The sequence below is a fragment of the Aquarana catesbeiana genome, linkage group LG02 (genome assembly GCF_042186555.1).
Source record: "Aquarana catesbeiana isolate 2022-GZ linkage group LG02, ASM4218655v1, whole genome shotgun sequence".
Lineage (NCBI taxonomy): Eukaryota > Metazoa > Chordata > Amphibia > Anura > Ranidae > Aquarana > Aquarana catesbeiana.
Window position 1 is genome coordinate 2690125 of NC_133325.1, and position 27815 is coordinate 2717939.

The following is a 27815-nucleotide window of genomic DNA, read 5'->3' on the forward strand; positions in this document are numbered from 1 at the left end:
GATATTTTCTCTCATTTTCTTGATTTAGAGTGGAGATCCAATCGATATAGAATTTGGTGTTAAAGCAGAAGAAGAAGAGATGTATGTGAGGGATGATCAGCAGTCTATGGAGGAGGATGGAATAACGGGGACATTTATAGAGGAGGACACTCCTACAGAGATCAGCACAGGTGGGTCATTAACACAAAATACATTTCTCCACCCATACTTCTCACTGATTGGTCCAGAGTAGGGTGGGGACTGGGTTATATCAGTCTGTAATACCCTGGTCACTTTCCTGAGCTGTGTTTGTCATCCTGTATTCCTGTATTTCTCTCGGATAATCTTCCTTCTCTGTGCTGCAGACACAGTTTATGTATCTAGGATGGATTTATGGAGATTCTGGGTGGTTCAGCTGGCAGTAAAATATTGATTTGCTCTATAGGTGTTGCTTGTCTTAGATATCTGAGGTATGTGTCTTACATTCTGTCCCATACCCGGATCTAGCGAGATCTCTGACAGAGGAATTCTCCCGGGGTTACTAGTTCTGTTATTTGCTGGCAGTGCCGGGTGGAGGGATATGTCTGTATAGCAGGGGTAGGCAACCTTAACGAGGAGGAGATCTACCTGAACAACATGGGAAAAGTCAAAGATCACCGGGCACAGTATTGCCCAGTGTCACCTCCTCAAACCTGATTTAAACCTCTAATTGCCATACTACTGTGTCACAATAGTGTGCATTGCACCGCAATCATGGATGTCGGGTGGTGAGGATGCAACATATCACCTCCTCACCACCTGTTAAATACACTTGGATCGCTTTTCAGAAGAGCAGCAGTGTACCGCCTGCCAATTTTAACCCATTTAAGTAAATAAGGGCACTCTGCATGCGCCCCACAAAAATTCATGCTTCTGTAAGGTCATAGTTACATAGTTACATATAGTTACATAGTAGGTGAGGTTGAAAAAATACACAAGTCAAATGACTTCATAGCATCTAAATCATTCCTTTCATTCCCATCGCTTAGAGAAAAATATGATCTACCAAACTCTGAGTTATTTAGATATCTCCAAATCAAAAATTTCTATACACCATTCCTAAAGGGGGATACACCATTATCCCAATTATCCATTTTTGAATCAATCTGTACAAAAGATCCATTTGCTAAAGGTACAATTTCATCACTTTATAATCAATTATATGGAGTAGCAAATCTTAATAGACCCTCTTACGTTCAGAGGTGGGAGGAGGACCTGGGACGAACTTTAGAAGACATGGACTGGTCTAACATATGGCTCACATCTAAGTCATCTTCACCCAACATCTTAGCACTGGAGACAAATTATAAAGTCCTAACTCGCTGGTACCTTGTACCCGCTAGAGTGGCAAAATATTCACCTAATACCTCAGCTCTTTGTTTTCGAGGATGCCCAGAAATAGGCACATATTTACACATATGGTGGACGTGCCCAGTAATCCAAACCTTCTGGAAGGAAGTCTTTGTGATTGCATCTAAAATATTTAAAAAAATAATACAACCAGATCCATATTTAACTTTACTTAATCTAAAACCGGAATGGTTAACACTCTCTCAATTCAAACTTATGATCCAACTAATAACGGCTGCAAAACAAACAGTGGCCAAGGCATGGAAATCTCCTACATTGGTACTAGCAGAAACAGTTCACAGAATGAATAATACAATGTCCCATGCTAAGATGGTAGCCATCGATCAAAATCAAATTCCAAAATTTGAAAAACTTTGGCATCCTTGGATAAAACAACAGTTCCTGTCAAATTTCAATGACTCTGTCCTGTTGCCATGGTAACAGATTAAATGACTTACAGAGACACCCATTCTAAGGCTTCAAAGAGAACTAAAAAGAATAATAAACTGACGAGCGGGACAACCTTGTGGACCATACCTCTACCTTTCTACCCTTTTTCTTCTTTCTCTTTCCTTTTCTCCACCTTACGATTAAAGCTCATTATCAGAATTTATTTGACCTATATACACTCTACTTGTAAACAATATGTATAGTAGGTATAAATCATTTAAATACCTACAAAAGTAACTAAGGAAATGATATATATCTTTAATTTAGGTTTACGTGAACCCAATGTTTAATATTTGAAATTTCATGATATTTACCTATATAAACCCTACTGTAAAACAATGAGCTTACTTTATAGATCCTTGTAAACTTACTTTATGTATCTTTATAACATTGTATACTCAATAAACTTCTTTTGACAAGGAAAAAAGACACAAGTCCATCAAGTCCAACCCTAAGGTCCAAAGGGTTAAAGCAGGTGATGAGAAAGCAACAATGCTGCCTGCTTTAACCCCTTCCTTTCTGTACTGCACAAGGTTGCAGGGCACTTGCAGAGTGGCCTCATTCACTTGAATGGGTTATGCTTGGTAGGTGCGACACCCATCAGCAATGACACCCACCAACCATGACACCCACCAACCATGCCAACCATGACACCCACCAACCATGACACCCACCAACCATGCCAACCATGACACCCACCAACCATGACACCCACCAACCATGCCAACCATGACACCCACCAACCATGACACCCACAAACCATGCCAACCATGACACCCACCAACCAATGCACCCATCAACCATTGCAGCCACCAACAATGACACCCACCAACCATGACACCCACCAACTATGACATCCATGTCACCCACCAACCATGACACCAATCAACCATGTCACCCACCAACCATGTCACCCACCAACCATGACATCCATCAACCATGACACCTACCATTCATGACATCCACCAACCATGACACCCACCAACCATTCCAACCATGACACCCACCAACCATGACGCCCACCAACCATGACACCCACCAACCATGACACCCACCAACCATGACAACCATGTCACCCACCAACCATGACACCAATCAACCATGTCACCCACCAACCATATCACCCACCAACCATGACATCCACCAACCATGACATCCACCAACCATGACACCTACCATCCATGACATCCACCAACCATGACACCCACCAACCATGACACCCACCAATCATGAAACCCACCAACCATGACAATGCATATAACTCCTGCTGCGGCTATGACATGTACACCCCTGGCCACTGCAGCTAAAGGGGATGTGGTTGGGGCAGGGGTGATAAAAACACATTTTTACTATGGGGTTTTACCACCCCTCAAACTACAAATGTAAATGAACCCTTACTGTTCTGAGCTTCTTTCACACTGATGTGCTGCAGTTTACCTGCACCACAGGTGCAACGCAGTGCATCTGCAACTTTCCTGGGTTAGCTGTACTTTGCAGTAGACTTCTATTATATCCCGCAGGTGTGGGGCACTTTCTGAAAGCGTATCAAATCTCCTGCATTCAGAAAGTGCAGCAAACCCGCAGGATATAATAGAAGTCTATGTATAAGTGCAGCAAACCCGCAGGATATAATAGAAGTCTATGTATAAGTGCAGCAAACCCACAGGATATAATAGAAGTCTATGGCTAAGTGCAGCAAACCCACAGGATATCAAAGAAGTCTATAGATAAGAAGTCTTTCCCCCAGGAAAGCTGCAGGTACACTCCACTGCACCCACGGTGTGGGTAAACCGCAGCACATCACTGTGAAAGCAGCCTTATACTAATATGCTCGGTGTATTGCTTCACATTGACCTGAAGATCTCTTCCTTCTGCTGCTGGCACCACTCTGGAGACCACTAGCCGGGATTAGAGGTGGAGTGCAGTTGGTATCACTCCACATGGCACTGGAGGTGGCACTACAGAGGAGACATCGGCAGGTCAGCAATCCCAGACCGAGATCTACCAGTCACATAGTCGTGATCTACAGGTTGCTGACCTCGCTGTATAGTCTCAGACCCGAGACAAGAAGAACTCTCCATATAGTATAGATCTATAACATCTCTCACTTTATTACATAGAAATATCTGTCACACACATCGGTAGACATGCACAGTGTATCTCCTCGGTGCTCGGTCCAGCCGCAATGGGCGTGATGACATTAGAGTGTTATGCTCCGCCCAACGTGCTGACATCATCACATCAGGGATTAGATCAGTGATCAAGCCCCTGATGACATCATCTGTGACTCATTACAGAAACGTCATGTGGAACTTTTTTGTATATGATTTAAAGGGCCAGCGCTGCATATTTTGGAGGAATTCTGTTATATCTCATATCTGGGTGTTATGTGAGCAGCTTCCTGATTACTTATTTCATTTCAGGGTGGAATCAGATTATAGTGGTTTGATTTTATATCTGACGATGTGATTGGGGCACAGACTTAAACATGTTGATAATAAACTTTTTAACCTTAAATATAAAGTGATAATGAGGGAGGAGCCAATAACCCAATGATGGTGGTCTTCAGGATCAGTCCAGTCTTCATCTTGGTTGTTCTCCCCCCATCCTCACTCTCTGACCTCTGGTGGGGCTCAGCCCCGCTGTTATTCATGACTAAATCAGGGAGTTCAGGACTTCTTGTGTTGGGAAGATGGCAATGAGTGATAGAGGGGGTGGGGACACTCATCCTATAATCCCCTCATCACTGTCACTCCTATAAAAGACAGTTCTCGTTGTGTCCTCACTCTCTGACTAAGGTCCATGAATAAAGAAATGAACTGGTAGGAGATCAGAGGACCCATTTACTAGTTACCTTGAGGGGGGAATTGTAAGATCCTCAGAGACAAAGCTGCCTGATGTGGGCGGAGTCCTGATTTAGGGGAACCAATCTGCTCATGTCTAGTAATAATCTTTGTATTTCTATTTTAGTAGATGGACGGGAGATGAGGAAAACCTCAGAGGATTGTCTCACTTTGTCTCCAGACTGTAAAGTAGAAGATGAGGACATCACACAGTATAGTCCAGGAGAAAACCCGACTACCTCAAATGTCCATCCGGCACCACACAGTGTAGATGGACCATCGTCTTCCTCTTATCCTGAGGAACCTCAGACTGTGAGGGACGGTGCCGTCCTCCCAACAGAGAAGAGATTTTCCTGTACTGAGTGCGGGAAGTGTTTCCATTATAAATCAAAGCTTAATGAGCATACAAGATGTCATACAGGAGAGAAGCCGTATTCCTGTCCTGAGTGCGGGAAATGTTTTTCACAGAAGACTCATCTTTCAAAACATCAGAGATCTCACACGGGGGAAAAGCCGTATTCCTGCTCTGAGTGCCGGAAATGTTTTTCAGACAAGTCCCATCTTTCCACACATTTGAGATCTCACACGGGGGAGAAGCCATATTCCTGTTCTGAGTGCGGGAAATGTTTTTCACAGAAGTCCAATCTTTCCACACATCAGAGATCTCACACGGCTGAAAAGCCGTATTCCTGTTCTGAGTGCGGGAAATGTTTTTCAGACAAGTCCCATCTTTCCACACATTTGAGATCTCACACGGGGGAGAAGCCATATTCCTGTTCTGAGTGCGGGAAATGTTTTTCACAGAAGTCCAATCTTTCCACACATCAGAGATCTCACACGGCTGAAAAGCCGTATCCCTGTTCTGAGTGCGGAAAATGTTTTTCAGTGAAGTCAGATCTTTCCACACATCAACGCTCTCACACGGGGGAGAAGCCATATTCCTGTCCTGAGTGCAGGAAATGTTTTTCACAGAAGACTCATCTTTCCTTACATCAGAGATCTCACACGGGGGAAAAACCGTATTCCTGTTCTGAGTGCGGGAAATGTTTTTCAGACAAGTCCTGTCTTTCCACACATCAGAGATCTCACACGGGGGAGAAGCCATATTTCTGTTCTGAGTGCGGGAAATGTTTTTCACAGAAGTCCGAACTTTCCACACATCAGAGATCTCACACAGGGGAGAAGCCGTTTTCCTGTTCTGAGTGCGGGAAATGTTTTTCACAGAAGTCCGAACTTTCCACACATCAGAGATCTCACACGGGGGAGAAGCCGTATTCCTGTCCTGAGTGCGGGAAATGTTTTTCAGACAAGTGCAATCTTTCCACACATGAGAGATCTCACACGGGGGAAAAGCCATATTCCTGTCCTGAGTGCGGGAAATATTTTTCAGACAAGTCCAATCTTTACAAACATCAGCGATCTCACACGGGGGAAAAGCCATATTCCTGTCCTGAGTGCGGGAAATGTTTTTCAAGGAAGTCCTATCTTTCCACACATCAGAGATCTCACACGGGGGAAAAGCCATATTCCTGTCCTGAGTGCGGGAAATGTTTTTCAAGGAAGTCCTATCTTTCCACACATCAGAGATCTCACACGGGGGATAAGCTGTATTCCTGTTCTTTTTTTTTAATCAATAATTTTTATTAATTTTACATAGTATACATTGTACAATTGAACATTGTACGTCGTGCATGACGTAAAAGTGGACAATGCATTGAAAACAGCTCCACATTGGGTAGAGTAAAACTTTGTCCATACACAATGAATTAATGCATTGAGTACATAATAACCAGTATCTCTAGTAACGGTATACTGTAGTCGTTGCTGATCCACTTCACTAGTGTGACACCCCAAGTGGGATCACTAGAGTCACAGGAGTGAAGTGGACCATCTGTGTTAGTGCATTCCAAAGAAAGAAGAAAGAAAATGTTCTGAAAGGTTGTTAGTTGAAAATAAACATGTAAACATACTCTATTCATAGTATTGCTCGGTCAAGAGGAAGGGGTTTTAATGCAGTAACTTAGACGTGAATTGCGCAGCCTCTAGTCCAGGTGGTCCATGGTTGCCAGCTGGATTGTATTTTTTTATAATGGTTTGTGTCAGAAGCAGATGTGTGCTCATAACTGTAGTGTAATGATACCAAATCTACGACTTGGGTTAGGGTTAAGGATGTGTCTGACTTCCAGTGTCTAGCTATGTTAAGTTTAGCTGCCATCAGGATGTGGGTGGTCACTATTCTAAAGGGGTGAGGAAGGTCCTCAATAGTAAGATTCAGGATCGCAAGTGCTGGGGAGGGGGGAGTTTTGATGTGTGTAATGTTTGAGATTAGCTGGAAAATACTATCCCAGTACGTTTTAAGAAGGTGGCATGACCAGAAGATATGGAGAAGATCTCCTGGGGATGAGTTGCATCTCCAGCAGATATTGGGGACTTGAGGATTAATAGACGTGATTCTGGCTGGGGTCATGTACCAACGCAGAGAGATTTTTTGCGCCAGTTCCCAAAGGGCCGCGCATTTCGTGGCCTTGTACGTGGATTTGAATGCTTGATGCCATTGATTGTCTGTGAATTCGTGATTCAGATCTATTTCCCATTTCTTGTGAGGCTTTAGTTTGGTGAAGGTATGTTTTTGGTGTAGGGAGTTGTAGAAGTATGAGATTCCTCTGAGATTTGTGTTAGGGTTGGTGAGATAATCCCAAGTCTTGGGGTGGATGTTGTACAGAGGAAGGGGGACCGTTTTGAGGCAATGTTGTATACGGAGGTAGGTGAAATATTCAGATGTGGGTATTGTATATTCAGATTGCAATTGGGAGAATGGTTTGAGGGAGTTGTCTTGCAGTAGATGTTGTAGGGGCCCTACGCCCATGTGTGTCCATGAGGTTACTGGTAGTTCAGGTGCTATGTGTTTCAAGGAGGCCAGAGGGATGTGTGTTTGTGGTTCATGGGGGGTCTGGTTCATTGAGATGGATAATTTTTTCCAGGCTTGCGCTGATGCTTTAATAGTTGGAGATAGGGACTTTGGGATCAATGAGCCCAGTGGGGTGCTCAGTAGCCAGGTTTTCAGGTCTGTTCTTGTAATTGAGGAGCATTCAATTTGCCCCCATAGGGTAGTTGGAGTTGGATGGAACCAGCAGGGTAGTTGGGCCAGAATGGCTGCTATATGGTAGTCTTCAAAATCTATAGAGCTCGTGCCCCCCACTTGCTTATGTTTAGTCAGTTGTTGATGTGCACACCTGGGACGTTTACCGTTCCACAGGAGTTTGTTGTACATTGTGCGGGATCTAAAAAATGTAGCAGGTAGTGGAATTGGTAGGGTTCTGAAATAATAAAGTATTTGGGGTAGGCAGACCATTTTAAAGGCCGCAAGCCTTCCTGTCCAAGACAGCTCTTGTTTTGCTATTTGTTGTGTCGTTTGCTGTATAGTCTGAAGTAATGAGGGAAAATTACTTGAATAGAGGTTTTTAGTGTTCCTTGGGAGTTTGATGCCCAGGTAGGCAATATCAGTGTCTGCCCATACAAAAGGATATTGTAGTTGTAGAAGACTTTTTATGGTGGCGTTTATATTTATGTCTAGGATGCAGGATTTGGATGTGTTCACCTTGTAGTAGGAGATCGAACTAAACCATTGGAGCATATGGTGTACCTCAGCCAGGGAAACAGTCGGGTCGGATAGGATAAGGATGATGTCATCCGCAAATAAGCTGATCTTATGGTGCGTAGTTCCAATGTGTAAGCCCGAGATGTTGGGATGAGAACGGATACTTTCTGCCAGGGGCTCCATGAGCATATTAAATATGAGGGGAGATAGAGGGCAGCCTTGACGGGTGCCATTGGTTATGGGGAATGGGCAGGAGAGCATGCCCTCTGTGTAAACCTGAGCTTCAGGGTTGGAGTATAGTGCCATGATGGCTCTAAGAATCAGACCCTGGAATCCAAACTTTTGGAGTACCTTTTCTAGATAGGTCCAGTGCACCCTATCGAACGCCTTCTCTGCATCCAAGGATAGGAGCAGAGAAGGCGTTCCGGTGGATTCAGCATGGTGGATCAGGTTTATCATCCGTCTGGTGGCGTCAGATGATTGTCTACCTTTTGTGAACCCCGTCTGGTCATGGTGTATAAGGGTGGGCATAATTTTGATCAATCTTGTTGCTATGGTTTTTGCGTAAATTTTAAGGTCGAGATTAAGTAGAGAGATTGGGCGGAAATTTTGAGGTATATTCGACTGTTTCCCTGGCTTTGGCAATGTTATTACCAACGCGTTCAAGTATTCTTTAGAGAAAGCAGAAGAGGAGGCAACGTGGTTATATAATTCCGTTAAGTACGGGGTCAAGTGGGGTGAGAATTGCTTATAGTATTCCCCAGTTAAGCCGTCAGGGCCTGGGGCTTTGCCGCTAGGTAGTGAGGTAATAGTCTTCTTTATTTCTATTTCTGTGAAGGGGGCATTTAAGGTATTCAGTTGGTCTATCGTCAGTGTGGGTAGCTTGACTTTCCTGAGAAAGTGGTCAATGTCGTCTGGGGTGGGCTGGGGTGTGAGCGGGTCTTGTTTTAGATTATATAAGTCTTCATAGTAGGCGCTGAAGGCATTAGCTATGTCTTGGGGGTTGCTCAGCGGGGCTTTGGTATGAGGGTGGATAAGTTGAGATATTTTGGCTTTGGTTCGTCTGCCTTTTAGTCTTTGTGCTAGTTTCTTTCCTGCTTTGTTAGAGGTAGAATACGATGTAGCCTTAAATTTTTTCTGGAGGAATTCGTAAGAGTGAAGGAGTAGTGTTCTAAGTTCCTGTCTAAGGGTCAATAGGTGATTTGTCAGGTGGTCTCGGGTGTCAGATTTGTGTCTCGATTCTAGGGTTGCTATTTGGGTTGTCAGGTCGTTTATACGTTGCGTCCTCTTTTTCTTATGGTGGGAACTTAATTTAATTAACATGCCTCTCATGTATGCTTTGTGTGCACTCCACACCACGGCAGGGTCGGGCACCGAGCCTTTGTTTAGTGAAAAGAAATCAGTTATTTGTTCTGCAATAGATGGCGCATATTGATTGTGTTGAATGATGTGGTTGTTTACTCGCCATAGAAATGTAGTTTTTTGTAAGTTAGAGTCTTGGATCGTGATAGAGATTGGGGCATGGTCCGACCATGTCGTGGTGTGGATTGTGGAGGCAGATACATTTTGTAGAATAAACTTATCGGTTAAGAACAGGTCTATTCTTGAATAGGAGCGATGCCTGGAAGAAAAAAAAGTATAGTCCCGTTCGGAGCCGTGGTGACAGCGCCAAACGTCGTAGAGGTCTTGAGAGGAGATGAATCTTTTCAGAGGTGAGACTCTTCTGGTTGCCGATGATGTTGAGTCGATGGATATTTCAGGGACGAGATTAAAGTCTCCACATAATATCAGGTGACCTTTTTGGATGTGCTTGGCTTTACGCAGGACCTTGTGGAGGAATTTAGTTTGGCCAGAGTTCGGGGCATAAAGGTTAATTATGGTATAGGTCACTTTGTTGACTTTGCAAGCAATTATGATATAACGGCCTTCGGGGTCTTTTTCGATATCTAAAAGTAGGAAGTCCAATGAGTCTCTGATTGCAATCATGACCCCTCTGGTTTTAGTTGAATGGGTGGCGTGGAACATCTGGGGAAAGCGGTTGTTCTTGCATAGGGGTGTATCATTGGTGAGCAGATGTGTTTCCTGGGCACAAAGGATGTCGCTGTGAAGATCTGTAGCGGATCTCCACAGTGAGTGTCTCTTGGCTGGATGATTGAGGCCGTTGGTATTTAATGACAGTATAGTGAATGACATTTTGTGTCCGTGGGGGTGTTGGGTGTTGAGTGCAACACTTACGGTTCGTTGCTGGAGGATGAGTCCGATGGCAGGTGGGGTCGGTTGCTTTGATCCTGAGGCGGAAGTCCGAGTGCAGATGTGTTGAGGCACTGGTATAGGGATGTTGATGCTTCTGTTTGCAGGTGAGTCTAGGAGCTAGAGCGCAGTGGTGTTCCAGTGGCAATCCAAGGGTCTGAAATAGAGGTGGACTAGAGTGCTGCGGATAGAGCAATACGTCAGTAACCAGTAGAGAAATGCATTGACAGAGTACTGGTATAAAGAGTGGAAACTAGTGGAAAAGGAACTTGGGTTTTTGGTTCGCAGTTGTTGGATATGATATTGCTGTATTATTCAGCTAGCGCGAATATTAGAGGGGGTGTTTGACACCGTTAAATCCTCTACGTGGGGGTAAACAGAGTCAGTATCACCGGAGGGAAGGAGTTAAGGTGTCGGACTGTCAGAGCTCAGGGGATCTGTGGGATGAGTTGTCGGCCATTGTTGTGTAGATGCGAACATCCTCAGGTGAGAAGATGGTTTTGTTGTCTACGAGGAGGTAAGGCACCGTTGGTTAGTGCGGTAGGGGCAGCCATATCAGGGATTATGCTCCAGGAGTGGAGGAGCTTTAGGCCTTTATCTAGGTCTCCTATTGCATGCGTCTGACCATTGCGGATAACAAGGATGGTAGCTGGGTGGCGCCATTTGTATGGTACTTTGTGGTTCTGCAGACCTTTGGTTATCGGGTTCAGTTGCCGACGTAGTTGGAGGGTGTACTTGGACAGGTCAGGGAAAAGTTGTATCCCAGTATAGGGGCTGGGTAGTGGAGATTTTGCTCTAAGGCCCATAAGGAGCTTTTCTTTGGTTTGGTAGAAGTGGACCCTCATTAGTACATCTCTAGGGACCGAGGCTGCCAGGTGGGACGGTTTGGCAATTCTGTGTATTCTGTCAATAATGGCGTCTCTGGGGGAAGCTTCAGGTATCACTAGATGTATTAATTCTTTCGCGTAGCGTGGTAAGTCCACCGGGAGTATGGACTCCGGGACTCCCCTCAGTTTAATGTTGTTCCTGCGTGACCTGTCTTCTAAATCCGCCATTTTGGCGCGCATCCATGCCTGTTCCTCCTTGATATTGTCATAAGAATCAATCACTTCATTTACTGTGGAAGTACAGGCCTGTATACCCCTCTCAGCATTAGTCATTCTGTTATCTAGCTTGTGAATGTCAGCGGTGACTCTGTGGAACATGGATGAAAGATCATTCATGAGGGAGGATTGAAGGGACAGAAGCATGTCCTTCAGAGTTGTGTCCATGACTGGCTGCCCTGATGTGGGGAAGGAGGCCATGGAGGAATGCAGGGCCTGGTCTATGGAGAAGGGGATGGGAGCCTGGGCCTCAATTAGCTGGCGCTGTGTGTGCAGCGTCAGTGTATCTAGCCTCATCCGAGCTTTTGCTGGGCTGCTGGGGAGAGGGTCACTCTCTGGGGCTTGGTACTTGTCAGGAATCGTACCTGTGGAGTGCTGTGCGTCCTGGAGATCATCCGGGAGGTCCGTGTATGAATCGGACGGCGCGGCCTGGTCGGCGCCATCTTGGGAGTCCCAGCCCGCCGGCTTGTAGGCGAATTCTGTTAGTTTTTGGGGCTTGTGCTCCGTAAATCTTTTCCTGGATGGCTGCATCTTTGTCTCCTGGGTGCCTGGAGCGAGGATGGGTGCGGATGGAGTCGTGGTGTGGGCCGATTACGCTGGATTGTGTCCCCTGGCTGCTGAGCTATGCAGTTAAGCGTCCATCTTCAGCTCCGGTTGGCCACGCCCCCCCAGCTGTATTCCTGTTCTGAGTGCGGGAAATGTTTTTCAGACAAGTGCAATCTTTCCACACATGAGAGATCTCACACGGGGGAGAAGCCGTATTCTTGTCCTGAGTGCGGGAAATGTTTTTCAGACAAGTCCAATCTTTACAAACATCAGAGATCTCACACAGGGGAGAAGCCGTATTCCTGTCCTGAGTGCGGGAAATGTTTTTCAAGGAAGTCCTATCTTTCCACACATCAGAGATCTCACATGGGGGAGAAGCCATATTCCTGTCCTGAGTGAGGGAATTGTTTCTGAAGTCCTGTCTTCCTGTACATCAGGGATCCCACACAACCCTCGAGGTGTATATGTGCCTTGAGTGTGGGAAATGTCTTCTATATGAATGTTGCTGAACATCACAGCTCTCATGTGGGGAAGAAGTACACCCTGATATACACCTCAGATATACTCCATGGCTGATCTCCATCATATAAGAAGCAGGGTGATATATTTGTGGTGAGTGTGTGAAGGGGGGTGTGAGTCCCTGGATGTCCTTTATTATTGGCCCGTACACAGGGAGGACTTGTCTCACAAATATTCCACTTATATTGTGTTTTATCACTCCGTGTCAATGTGCTATGTCTATCTAAACAAGGATGGACAATGTCACTTGTGATCTGTAACACTTTGTATTTTGTAACTGATTGTTCAATAAGAGAACTTCCAATAAAAACAATTAAAATATAAAAATGGAGTCATTGCCTTTCATTGATATGTGATGTAAGCTTTGCAATCACTTAATGTTCTCATTTTTTTTAATTGTTGAATGAATATGACAAGAATTCACCCAGCTGTGATGAATGTTGTCCATATTTTATTTCATACAGTGATTTCCTATGATCACTGGCTCCCTCTAGTGACCACAGTGCGGTATTGTTGTATTTTTACTGATGTGAAGCCTTTTATGAAAAATACTTCATTATGGCCACTAGAGGGAGCTGACCATCATAGGAAATCACTTTGTTAACGTCTTCAGCTCTGGAAGGTTCCCCTCCCCTTTATGACCAGGATATTTTTTTGAATTTAGGGCTGTGCTAAATAGCGCTGGAAATTGCTTTTTTATGCAAAACTTTTTAACATTTTTTTAATTACATATAAAAATATCTATCTATCTATCTATCTATCTATCTATCTATCTATCTATCTATCTATCTATCTATCTATCTATCTATCTATCTATCTATCTATCTATCTATCTATCTATCGATATAGATATATATATATGTGTGTGTGTATGTATATATATATATATATATATATATATATATATATATATATATATATATATATATATAATTTTTAATATATTTATTTAGATTTTATATGTAGGTTTGTGTGAAAGTTTTATAGCATCTACAAAGTATGGGATATATACTGGAATTTTTTATTATACCGGTAATGGTGGTGATCGGTGACTTATAGTAGGACTGTGATAGTGCGGCGGACGCTGGGTGGGAACTGACTAGCTGACACTCAAGTAACTGAGCTTAGCACCGTATAGCAATATGGTGTCACCAAATCCCCATATTTTTTTATAATGTTTTTTGAAGCTGTCTAGGTGTTTTAAACTAGTCTTGCTGGAGGTAAATGTCTTTTTTGCATGTGTGCGCTGTAATATTTTGCTCTGACTAGCTGACACTGACATCACCAGTGACACTAATACAGAGATCAGTGCTAATACTATACACTGTCACTGTACTAATGACACTGGCTGGGAAGGGGATGACATCTAGGGGCAATGAAAGGGATACCTATGTGCCTAACAATGTGTAATGTGTGTACTGTGTGCTGATTTTACTAGGAGACCCCTAAATGTCAGGAGATGTTTTTTTTTTTAACCACTTCAATCCCGGACACTTATACACCTTCCTGCCCAGACCAATTTTCAGCTTTCAGCGCTCTCACAGTTTCAATGACAATTGCGCGGTCGTGTGACGCTGTACCCAAACAAAATTTTTTCCCCACAAATAGAGTTTTCTATTGGTGGTATTTCATCACTTCTGCAGTTTTTATTTTTTGCACTACAAATAAAAAAGAGCGATTGATTTTGAAATAAAAAAAAATGTTTTTCTTCATTTCTGTTACAAAAGTTTGTAAATAAATATGTTTTCTCTTTCACTGATTGGCACTGATGTGGTGGCACTTATATGCAGCACTGATATACAGCACTGATAGGTGGCACTGATATACAGCACTGATAGGTGGCACTGGAGGGCACGTAGAGGTGGCACTGATGGGCGGTACAGATAGGCAGCACTGATCAGAGGCGCTGGCAGGCATCACTGATGGGCACAGAGTGCCATCCCTAATGAGCAATGATTGCCATCCCTGGTGGGCTCTAGTAGGCTTACTTGGTGGCCATGGGTGGGCATCGCTGATGGTCCTGGGTGGGCATCTTCGAGGGGCTGCACTGATAATCAATCAGACCCCCCTGTTAGGAGAGCAGCCGATTGGCTCTCCTCTACTCACGCCTGTCAGTGCGATACACGGCTTTTCCTGTTTACACTGTGATTAGATGTGATTGGACACGGCTGATCACGTGGTAAAGAGTCTCCATCAGAGGCTCTTTACCTCGATCGGAGATGCGGTGTGTCAGAATTCGGTGTGTCGCGGCTTATCCTGCTGGATGTCACATGACGCTCAGTCAGGATAATGAAACCACTTCCTGGCTGTCATTTTGCTATATGGTGGGTGGGAAGTGGTTAAAGACGGGAAGTGCAGCTCAATGAATAGACCTCCTAGCAATGCTATTACCAGGCTGCAGATAGGGGGAGCTCTAATGTTTAGAGTGTGACCACTGAAGAGTGATCCCATCTAGCTCACCTTACCTCCTTTACGGCCAGAGGTCTTTTTGTATTTTTAAAGCAGAACTCCGGGATTGGCAAAAAAAATCCCCCATTAGTACACCCCCTCCCCCACACACACAAAACACTAAACAGTTATTACATTTGTGAAATTCTTTACCATTGAAGAGAAAAGTCAAATTGAATTTTCAGCTCTGTAGTTCAAAAAATGTTTCCTGTATTCTGCCCGGGAGGATCTGTTAGAACAGTGATGACATCATATCCTCTCCCCTCTCTTTACACTGTCATTAAACTACATTTCCCATCATGCTTTGCAAATTGCAGTGAATGTGGGAGGGGACACGAGGCCTGTACATGTAAATGTGAACACGCCCACTTCACCATAAATCACGCCCCTCATTCTGTAGACACACTGCTGAGCACAACACAGACAGTGAGGGGAAATTCTTATAACTGTAAAGCATGTCTGTGATCTCCTCTCCAGGCACAGCAACATATTTCCCTTACATGATTTATGTAATCATTACTGAACTGTACACACATCCCATAATGATATATTATACACTCTGTACTCTGCTGTAATTCTGTATTAGAAATATTCCTCCTCCTCATGCAGCTTTGAGATCTTTCTATCAGTAATCAGTGCTTGTATGATGTATAGGAGCACATCCCTATCCGCACCACAGAGAGAGCCGGGACATGCTGCTTTACATCAGTGTGTGATACAAGTAAATGTCAGCATGAGAAAAAAAAAACAAAAAAGTGCAGCGCTAACTTACTAATCAATAATGGTGGAACCCTCTAATGTATGAAAATCTCAATAAACTTCAATATTAGCACAATATCGGTCTCTGTGACATGTAACGTCACATATAATACACATCAAGCTGAAAATAAGACATACTGTAAAAAAATTAAACTTTGCAGGGATGGTGGAAACCCCTCCTACAGATATTTGGCAGAGGACGGTGCCAGTAAAGCAGTGGATGGTGTCCACTGCTTATCAGTGCAGCTCATCAGTGCAGCTTATCATGCTCATCAGTGCAGCCTTATTAGTGCAGCGTATCAGTGCTAATCAGTGAAGCTTACCGGTGCTCATCAGTGCAGCCTCATCAGTGCAGCTTATCAGTGCTCATCAGTGCAACTTATCAGTGCTCATCAGTGCAGCCTCATCAGTGCAGCTTATCAGTACCCATCAGTGCGGTCTCACCAGTGCAGCTTATCAGTGGCCATCAGTGCAGCTTATCAGTGCAGCATATCAGTGCTCATCAGTGCAGAGCAGGGATAGTTAGAGATCATCGGGATGACAGAGCGGATCTCGGGATGACATTTGTTGTTGGTGAAATCACCGCTCGCCATACAGCCCCGCCTCCCTGTACCAGCACTGTGATAGACAGCGCAGAGCACACTATTCCAATGCCGGTACAGGGAGGTGTTTTCACCAACAACAACTGTCAGCCCGAGATCCACTCTGTCATCCCGATGATCTGTGGTAACTCTCCCCGCTCTGCACTGGACAGAGATGGCAGGCGGGCGGTGGTGATGGGGGGGGCGGTGCTAGCAGGGAGGAGCAGGGAGCAAAGGAGGAGGACACCACCTTAATAGGCGGCACAGACCGGGGAGACCCCCTCCACCCACTACAGCGAGCCAGGCGGAAATACAAGTCCCTCTCCCCACTTTACAGAACTACAGGTGGGCAGTGACAAGACCGCTGGCTGGGAGTACAGGAGGAATAGCAGCCAGCGGTCTTACAAACAGGAAATCACCAGGCAATAACGGTTTATCAGCAAGATCAGCAGGTTATTGCAGAGGAACTACAGAGCTCAGAAGAACATGGTTCTCCTCCTACCTATCTCAGCGCACTTTCAGTGTCACTTACAACTCCATCTCCTCCGCTCCTCTTCCTCTTTCTGTTGGGGTACCCCAAGGCTCCGTCCTTGGGCCTCTCCTTTTCTCACTCTATATCCCTCCCTGGGCCAGTTGATGGCTTCCAATACCACCTCTATGCTGACGACACACAGATCTATCTCTCCACTCCTCAACTCATCCCCACTATCTCCTCACGGATCTCAAACTTGCTGAATGACATATCGGTATGGATGTCACACCACTTCCTCAAACTTAATCTTTCTAAAACTGATCTTGTTATATTTCCTCCTTCACGGTCCCCCTCCTGTGATTTCACCATTAATATCAACAACACAACCATTGGTCCCTCCACACATGCCAGGGTCCTGGGTGTAATCCTTGACTCTGACCTCTCCTTCAGCCCCCATATCCAATCACTGGCTAAATCCTGCCGCCTTAACCTCCGCAACATCTCCAGAATTCCACCCTTCCTGACTAATGACACCACAAAGCAACTTATTCACTCCTTGATTATTTCCCGCCTCGACTATTGCAACTCTCTCCTTAATGGCCGACCCTTAAGCAGGCTCCTCCCCCTTCAGTCTATTATGAATGCTGCTGCTAGACTAATACACCTCACTGATCGATCCGTGACTGCTGCTCCTCTCTGCCAATCCCTTCACTGGCTTCCCCTCCCCCACCGTATAAAATTCAAAATGCTAACCATAACATACAAGGCCATTCACAACATCGCCCCATCTACATCACCAACCTCATCTGCAGATATCGCCCAAATCACCCCCTCCGCTCCTCCCAGGACCTCCTGCTCTCTAGCTCCCTTGTTACCTCCTCCCATGCTCGTCTTCAGGACTTCTCCAGAGCCTCTCCTATCCTCTGGAATTCCCTGCCCCAGTATGTCTGATCAGCCCCTAACCTGTCCACCTTTAGGAGATCCCTGAAAACTCACTTATTCAGGGAAGCCTATCCCACACCCACATAACTGTCCCTGAGCCACCCCCATCAAATCATTCTTTGCAGCTATTACCTTTTGTACCACCACCCCCTCCCTTTAGAATGTAAGCTCTACGAGCCGGGCCCTCCTGTACCTTTTGTGTGGAACTGTACTGTAATTGTGTTGTCCCCCTTATACATTGTAAAGCGCTGCATAAACTGTTGGCGCTATATAAATCTCGTATAATAATATTAATAATAATAATAGTTGGCAAAGGTAGGAGATCAGCAACGAGAACATGAAAAAATGTTTTCCCGGAGTTCTGCTTTACAAGTGAAAAAATGCAGATTTTGGGCCAAAAAAGTTATAAATAAAATAATTAAAAAAAAATGAAAGCATCCCCGCCCCCTTTTCTCATGTGAACGGCGATCGCACCACACATGTGAGATATCACCACGAACATCAGAGCCGGAGCAATAAATTTCCCTCCAGACCTCCTGTGCAACTCTAAGCTGGTGACCTCTGAAGGCTTTTAATGTGCCTCCTATGGAGATTTTTAGGTACTGCAGTTTGGCGCAGTTCCATGGGCGTGTGCAATTATAAAACCTGACATGTTAGGTATCTATTTACTCAGCTTAACATCATTTATTGTATTTTACCAGAAATGTGGGAATTATTTTGTGTTTGTCTGCACTAAAACTCATTAAAGTGTATTTGTTCCAAATAAAACGCGATTGAAAAAAAACTGCTCAAATATCGCAAAACCCACCATTTTATTCTCTATGGTCTCTTCTTTAAAAATATATAATGTTTGCAGGTTCTAAGCCATTTTCTAGCAAAAAAATGTAGATGTTTGCATGTATGATAGAAGGGTCAAAAACTTTTTTTCTAAATTTTGGATAAAGTAAGGAAGGGTTATAACCCCTGTCAGTTATTTTTTAATTTTTGTCTTCAGTGTCCTATTGGGGTGATTTCCCTTCACTTCCTGTTCCATCGCCAATACAGGAAGTGAGAGGAAATACCTGCAAAGTGAGGGAATACCGGCGTGTCACCAGAACTAGTGTCCCTATTGGAAGATTCCCCCTCTCTTCCTGTTCTGTTGACAACTCAAAATGTGGAATTTTCAATCACTTTCACTTTCGATCAGCTCTGTAAACAGGAGAACTCAAGAGGAACCTGTATGATCCCTAATGGTGTGTGGTGTGACCTGGCGGGTTTTGTCTTTGAGTCGTTTCGTTTAAAGTGAGTTCACTCTGTTACAGTTCTGGGCACCAGTCCTCAGGAAGGATGTACTGGAAATGGAGCGAGTACAAAGAAGGGCAACAAAGCTAATAAAGGGTCTGGAGGATCTTAGTTATGAGGAAAGGTTGTGAGCTCTGAACTTATTCTCTCTGGAGAAGAGACGCTTGAGAGGGGATATGATTTCAATGTATAAATACCGGACTGGTGACCCTACAATACATAAATACCGGAATTGTTAACCAACAATAGGAATAAAACGTTTTCATGGAAGGGAGTTCAACAAGACTCGTGGCCACTCATTAAAATTAGAAGAAAAGAGGTTTAACTTCAAACTATGTAGAGGCAGGGCCGGATTAACATAGGGGCTTTTGGAGCTGCAGCTCCAGGCCCCCATCATAATATAGGCCCAAACACTCAAAATACATACAGTAACCACGGCCCTGCCGCCGGCCGCCGGCCGCGGCCGGCCGCTATGTGTATTTACATTGCTGCAGCTGCATTGTTTATAGGCCCACATGTCAGTCAGACCAATATTCGGCGATGCGGTGAAGCAGAGTACAGACGTTGCAGACAGTGTGGGCGGTACCTGTGCGCCGCCGAGGCTGAGCGTGCTCACACTGTCGCATACTGTAGGTGGAGCTGACGTCTCGGCCGGCGTGACGTCATCCGGAGGCCTTCCCCAGCCTTCCCCAGCGTCCCGGGAGGCTTGATTGGGAAAGTACTGTGTCTGCTGTGTGCGAGCGCCGAGCGGTACTGCGAGCCAGGAGAGAGAAGGAGGATCTGCAATTCTGCATTCATCATTCTGCAGCACAACAACTAAGTTCAAGTAAGGCCATGGCGCTGGGCAAGTTCTATCTGTGAAATGAAATTGTGCAGCAGTGTGTACTGAAGTGAAGTGGTTAATTTACTTTTTTTTTGGGGGGGGGGGGGGGGCGGGGGGTGTAACTCATCACATCAGTGACTGTGCAGGCAGCCCATCAGTGCCCATTTAGTGCATCAGTGCTAGTGCCCTCTATCAATGCAGCTCATCAGTGCCATCCAATCAATGTCAGTGCCCTCTATCAGTGCAGCTCATCAGTGCCATCCAATCAATGTCAGTGCCCTCTATCAGTGCAGCTCATCAGTGCCATCCAATCAATGTCAGTGCCCTCTATCAGTGCAGCTCATCAGTGCCATCCAATCAATGCCAGTGCCCTCTATCAGTGCAGCTCATCAGTGCCATCTAATCAATGCCAGTGCCCTCTATCAGTGCAGCTCATCAGTGCCATCCAATCAATGCCAGTGCCCTCTATCAGTGCAGCTCATCAGTGCCATCTAATCAATGCCAGTGCCCTCTATCAGTGCAGCTCATCAGTGCCATCCAATCAATGCCAGTGCCCTCTATCAGTGCAGCTCATCAGTGCCATCCAATCAATGTCAGTGCCCTCTATCAGTGCAGCTCATCAGTGCCATCCAATCAATGTCAGTGCCCTCTATCAGTGCAGCTCATCAGTGCCATCTAATCAATGCCAGTGCCCTCTATCAGTGCAGCTCATCAGTGCCATCCAATCAATGTCAGTGCCACCTATCAGTGCAGCTCATCAGGGCCACCTATCATTGACCATCAGTGTTGCCTGTCAGTGCCGCCTATCAGAGCCCATCAATGCTGCCCATCAGTGCTGCAGTTCAGTGCTCATCAGTTCTGCAGTTCAGTGCTCATCAGTGCTGCCCATCAGTGCCCATTAGTGCAGTTCATCAGTGCCACCTATCATTGACCATCAGTGCTGCCTATCAGTGCAGATCATCAGTGCCACCTTTCAGTGTCAGTGCCACCCATCAGTGCTGCCTATAAGTGCCCATCAGTGCCGCATAATAGTGCTGCCTCATCAGTGCCACCTTATCAGTGCCCATAAGTGCAGCCTGTCAGTGCCACCTATCATTGCCCATCAGTGCTGCCTATCAGTGCAGATCATCATGGCCCATCAGTTCTGCATATCATCAGTGCCACATATTAGTGCAATGTTAATATAATACAGTCAGCGCAGAAATATAACTAACACGAAATATAAGCTGCTGTGCACTGAAGGTAAACATATAAAACCTCCGGAAAACATATAATAAAATAAAGCAGTGCAGCGCTAAACTAAAAGTCCATTGACACAGTCCCTTTAAAATAGAATCAGTTGTAGATGGAAAAACAGTTCTCCACTGTGATGATATAGGTGCTCAAAAATATTCCATGCAGTGCTACGCATCCGTGATACCACCACCGGCCAGCCAAACCGCTCACCTCAGCAAATGGATCCCTGAACTAACAGGTAGGTCAAACCAGCATGTACCACGCTAGGTGGAAGGGAATGGAGACTTGTCTGGAAAGATGGTCCCACGGTAGTGGAGATGACACTCCAAATTGCAGATCATATCACATGTAATAAAAATGAAGATACATAGTGCACACTGCGTGGCTAAAATAGATATCATTTATTAAAAGTATACGGTACTCACAAGCACAGCACTAAGCCCTAGTGCTGGGATACAGGTAAAATGTCATCAAAGGATAACGTGGGTTAAATGGCGGCTGCAGTGATGTCCAAAAGCTCCCGCACGCGTATCGTCCTCCTCTGGACTTCATCAGCGGTTGAAGTCCAGAGGAGGACGATACGCATGTGGGAGCTTTTGGACATCACTGCAGCCGCCATTTAACCCACGTTATCCTTTGATGACATTTTACCTGTATCCCAGCACTAGGGCTTAGTGCTGTGCTTGTGAGTACCGTATACTTTTTAATAAATGATATCTATTTTAGCCACGCAGTGTGCACTATGTATCTTCATTTTTATTACATGTGATATGATCTGCAATTTGGAGTGTCATCTCCACTACCGTGGGACCATCTTTCCAGACAAGTCTCCATTCCCTTCCACCTAGCGTGGTACATGCTGGTTTGACCTACCTGTTAGTTCAGGGGTCCATTTGCTGAGGTGAGCGGTTTGGCTGGCCGGTGGTGGTATCACGGATGCGTAGCACTGCATGGAATATTTTTGAGCACCTATATCATCACAGTGGAGAACTGTTTTTCCTATCTACAACTGATTCTATTTTAAAGGGACTGTGTCAATGGACTTTTAGTTTAGCGCTGCACTGCTTTATTTTATTATATGTTTACCACATATTAGTGCAGCCTCATCAGCACCACCTTATCAATGCCCATCAGTGCTGCGTCATTGGTGCCCATCAGTGCCTGTCAGTGCTGCCTCATCAGCGCACATCAGTTAAGAAGAAAAACATATTTTTTTTAAATGTCTGTCTTTTTTTCATGTTTAGCAAAAAATAAAAACCCCAATGGTGTTTAAATACCACCAAAAAAAGGTCTATTTGTTTAAAAAAAAATTACAAAAATCAAAACACATTCATTTCAGTGGGTGCAGTCTTAATCAATGTGACTCAAGGCGCGGGGACAGTAATTCCAGTAATTTTATGGGATTTTGATTTAAGTGCCGTAAACTGCAATGTCAAATAGCTCAGGTATTAACAGGGCCTTAAAGCGGTTGTAAACCTCAGACATGAAATATGAACAAAGCATATCCCTCTATAGTGTGTACATATGTCAATTAAGAGCACTAAGTGTCATTTCTGCCTGCTGCTTTATTCTTCTGCTGTCAACATGAATCACTTCTGAATCACTGCTGTCACCATTTTTTTCTTGGTGTCAGGAAAACTTGTGAAAAGTGATTTATGTTGACAGCAGAGGAATAAATCAGTGGGCAGAAATGACACTTAGTGTTCCTAATTGACATTAAAAATGACAAAAATGTCATATGTGTTCAGTGTTGCATGACGTGCAATTGTCATTCAAAGTGTGACAGCGCTGAAAGCTGAAAATTGGCCTGGGCAGGAAGGGGGTGAAAGTGCCCGTAGGAAAGTGGTTAAAGGATAAGTTCACATTGGGGAATATGTAACATGTTCCCACTTCCCACTGCAGCATCTCCCCTATCCACTGGATCTAGTGACAGCAAGAGGAGAATCTTTTCCCTCAATTCGCTGTCACTATTTAAAAAAATACATTGTGTTAATAAATAGTGGAAATAATTGGATATGAGGGAATGTTAATCTATGATGCTGGGGGTTATTATTGATGCTACTGATACGAATGCTTTTGGTTGTTGTTCTGTAAATTGGCACTGATGTTTTCGGTTATTATTATGGAAATTGCCATTTAGGATGGGGGTTATTATTTTCTAAACTGGCAATGATGCTGGGTGGATATAATTGCAGAAACTGGTATTAATGCAGTGGGTTATTATTGTGTAGACTGGCACTGATGCCGACGGTCCATCATTAATTATAGGTGATGTGTCAAAAAATGTGTTTATGGCAACCATATGAACTGTGCAGTGCTTATACAAAGGGTAAAATAAGTATTTTTCAGTAACAACCCATGCAATCCATAAATACAAAGAAACCAAAACAAACCAGAAATGAAGTTCTGTGTAATAAAATGGAAGGACATGGGGGAAAAAGTATTGAATCCGCTAACTGAAATGTATTTAATACTTGGTACAAAATCCTTTGTTGGTAATGACAGCTTCAAGACGCCTCCTGTATGGAGAAACTAGTCGCATGCGTTGCTCAGATCTTTAAATCTTGTCTTCAAAACTTGAAGGTTCTGTGGCCTCTTTTATGATCTCTGATCTTTAGTTCTTTCCAACTATTTTCTATTGGATTCAAGTCAGATGATTGGCTGGGCCATTCTAACAGCTTTATTTTCTTTCTTTGAAACCAATTGAGAGTTTCCTTGGCTTTGTTTGTTGGGATCATTGTGTTGCTGAAATGTCCGCCCTCGTTTCATCTTCATTATCCTGATGGCAGCAGATTTTTATCAAGAATGTCTTGGTACATTTTTCCATTCATCCTTCCTTCAATGATATGAAGTTTGCCAATACCGTATGCTGAAAAAAAGCCCCACCCACATCATGATATTCCCACCTCCAAACCTCACTGTTGGTATGGGGGGTGTTTTTAGGGTGAAGTGACTGCCAAACATGGTGTGTATTATGGCATCCAAAGAGTTCCATTTTGGTCTCCTCTGGCTTTTACCCATCATGAGATGTTTCTTTTGTGACACCTTGCTAACGAGACACCTTTTTATAGGCCATTAGTAGAGATTGAACCAGCTGATATTAATTTGTACTGACAAGGGGCAGGATTGCTTTCCAATTACTGATAGATTTCAGCTGGTGTCTTGGCTTTCCATGCCTTTTTGATCCTCCCCTTCTTTGTGTGTTTAATACTTTTTCCCTGTGTCATTCCATTTTATTACACAGAACTTCATTTCTGAACGTATTTTGTTTTGGTGTCTTTGTATGTATGGATGGCATGGATTGTTACCGACATGTGGGGAACATTTCATGTCAATATCACCTTTAGAAATATATTTACCTAGAAAAATGATGGCGTATTCAATACTTATTTTACTCGCTGTATATGTAAGTAGAGCTGGTTTTACAAATGCCAAATAAATCAATGTGGCCTTTTGCACGGTTGCATGGGCCTGAGGTGTTAAGGAGCTCCTGGAGAAAGTACTGTAATTTTTATTTTATTTTTACACATAAGGATGAAAAAACAACGTAGTGGTTGGGAGAAAGTGAAAGCTAAGAAAGAGGAAGAAAAACAAATCCAAAAACTCTTGTCTAACACCAACAAAAATCACAGAATTTTGTAGAAAAGGCACACCTGGAACAAGTGGTACAACTGATATACTTGCTTCAGCTTCAAGTTCAACCAGTGCAGCTGATGTCAGTACAAGTTTGGTTGTTTCACATCCATCAGATGAAAGTGAAACTAGTGCAGGAGCAAGTGGATCCACTGAGTTGGACTCAGAACAGCAAGAAGAAATGTATTCAGATGATATTGGAGACTGGATTATCTGTGATGCTTTGAGGGAATATTTTTGCCAAAAAGGAGTTGATTGTCAACATATGGACAGTGATTTTAGAGCTTCAGAAAAGACATGTCCAGGTGAAACTTTTACAAGACACTGTACAAAGTCTTTGTTTTTCCGAGAACAGTTGAATGGAGAAAAAATCAAGCGTGAATGGCTGTGTTATTCTCCGAAAACTGGAAAAGCTTTTTGTGCTTTTTGCAAACTATTTTCAAAAGAGGAAACCCATTTGGCTTCAAAAGGGTATTCAGATTGGCGACATGCCACAAGAGATTTAAGCAGGCATGAAAATAGTGCTGGCCATGGAAAAGCAATTGAAGACCTCATCAGGAGAAAAACTTCTGGCCAACGAATAGACAAAGGTCTTGTTAAACAGTATGAGAGTCAGAAAAAATATTGGCATGAAATACTTCGCCGTATCCTGAGTGTTATAAAACTACTGTCATCAAGAGGTCTTCCTTTTCGAGGAAGTGATGAAATTATTGGATCCGTACATAATGGAAATTATTTGGGCTGTCTTGAGCTGTTAGCTGAATATGATCCATTTCTTGCTGACCATATTCAAAAGCATGGCAATAAGGGAAGAGGTCACATATCGTACTTATCATCAACGATATGTGATGAGTTTATTGAACTGATTGGTCAGCAAGTGCTACAGCAGATTGTAAAAGAGATACATAAAGCCAAATATTATTCCATTTCTGTTGACTCAACCCCTGACATAGCACATTTTGACCAACTGACAATCATATTTCGCTATGTACTACCTAGTGGTCCTGTGGAGCGTTTTACGAAATTCATTCCAATATATGGACACACTGGTATGGAGCTAACAAACACTCTTCTTCGATTTATGGATGAAAATGGAATTTCCATCAAAGATTGCAGGGGTCAGTCTTATGATAATGCATCGAATATGAGTGGCAAATATAATGGCATGCAGGCCTTAATTCGGGAAAAAAACCCACTTGCTGAATACATTCCTTGTTGTGCGCATTCACTTAATCTTGTGGGACAAAATGCCGTAAACAGCTGTCCAGTTGCAGTTTCGTTCTTTAATTTTGTACAGCAGTTGTATTGTTTTTTTTCTGCTTCAAGTCATCGGTGGAATCTTTTAATAAATAGTTTCAAACCATGTGGTATACCAACATTAAAAAGGTTAGCTGATACACGTTGGTCTGCTCACCATGATGCTGTGAACGCCTTACAAAAAGGCTTTAGTACCATCAGAGATGTCCTTTCAAATATTTTGAATGATGAATCCACAAAGGGAGAGATCTGTTTACAAGCAAAGGGCCTAAGCAATGTCATGGATCAGCTGGAAACTGGAATAATGGTTGAAGTATGGTCTGTCATTTTACCTAGGTTTCACAGAACCAGTCAGTGTCTCCAAGATCCAAAATTAGATTTACATACAGCAACAAACATGCTGACCTCTCTGAAGGATTTTGTGCAGTCTCTCCGGTCTAGATTCTCTGAATTTGAAGAGCGGGGTAAAAATATTTCCGGCTGCGAGGAGTACCAGCTACAACGTGGAAGGAAAGTGAAAAGAAATAGGAGGTGGGACTATGGTGATGCAGAAGATGCTGATGCTGATATGACACCCTCTGAAAGGTTTAAAGTACATACCTTTTATCCTATAATTGACCTACTGACAGAATCACTGAGGCACAGGCAAGCAGCATACAGCATAATTCAAGAAAGATTTGGATTTCTATCAGAAATATGCACTCTAGCAGCTGATAGTCTACGTTCCAGAGCCAGTACACTAGTGACAATATATCCTGAAGATCTTGAACCCCTGTTTACAGAAGAAATTGTACAGTTTTCCTCTATTTTCAAAATGTACCAATCTTCCCCTGCAAATAAAGACAATCATGGGAGTCAAGAAACTGAAATGTACAAGTTTATGATCGCACAATCCCTAGTTGGTGCATTCCCAAATACATATGTGTCCCTCCGCATGTATTTGTGTTTAATGGTCAGCAACTGCAGTGGTGAGCGTTCATTTTCAGCATTAAAACGTGTAAAAAATGAACTAAGATCTTCAGTGGGTCAGGAGCGTTTAAATGCGCTTTCTCTTTTGTGCATTGAAAATGGGTTGCTGAACGAGCTTAATCTTGATTCTACAATTGAGGAATTTGCAAGTAAAAAAGCAAGAAAAGTTAATGTGTAGTTTTATTTTTAATCTGCAAACTTCATTCATGTAGGTTAAATGCAGTTTACAGTTCAGTGAATAACTTGTTTGTGTGTTTATAACTAGTGGTTGCAATTTATTTCAAGAGTTACTCTCTGCACCATAATCATAACAGCAAGCTGTATTGATTATGATGCTTTAATAGTAATAATACTTTAAGGAACATATTTGTATGAGCCAAACATCATACACGTATATTTAAATTGTTTATATGGTTTACGTTTATTTAAAAAATGGTTGTTGTGACTGTTCTATTTATAATGGTTTTATTTAATTAACAAGTTTTCTATTGTTTACAAAAAATAAATATTTTCAATATATTTCTGTTTTGGCACTTTAATGGTAATTAAAATATTGAATTTGTTTTAACAAAAAATAGTTTGCACCTCAATTTTATTTATTTCCATAAAAAGGCCCACCGAAATCCTCAGCCCCAGGCCCATGATGCTCTTAATCTGGCCCTGTGTAGAGGGTTCTTTACTGTAAGAGCGGCAAGGATGTGGAATTCCCTTCCACAGGCGGTGGTCTCAGCGGGGAG

General features: G+C 43.5%; 1 protein-coding gene across 1 annotated transcript in view; it reads left to right on the top strand.

The window, feature by feature from the left end:
• LOC141130076 (uncharacterized) overlaps positions 1-27256 on the top strand; it is a 122363-nt gene extending 95107 nt beyond the window's left edge. The window contains exons 6-8 of the mRNA XM_073618042.1: positions 65-170; positions 4789-6268; positions 24862-27256. Of these exons, the coding sequence (XP_073474143.1) occupies positions 65-170; positions 4789-6268; positions 24862-27256 (3981 nt within the window). The remainder of the gene's footprint in view (positions 1-64; positions 171-4788; positions 6269-24861) is intronic.
• The last annotated feature ends 559 nt before the right edge of the window (positions 27257-27815 follow it).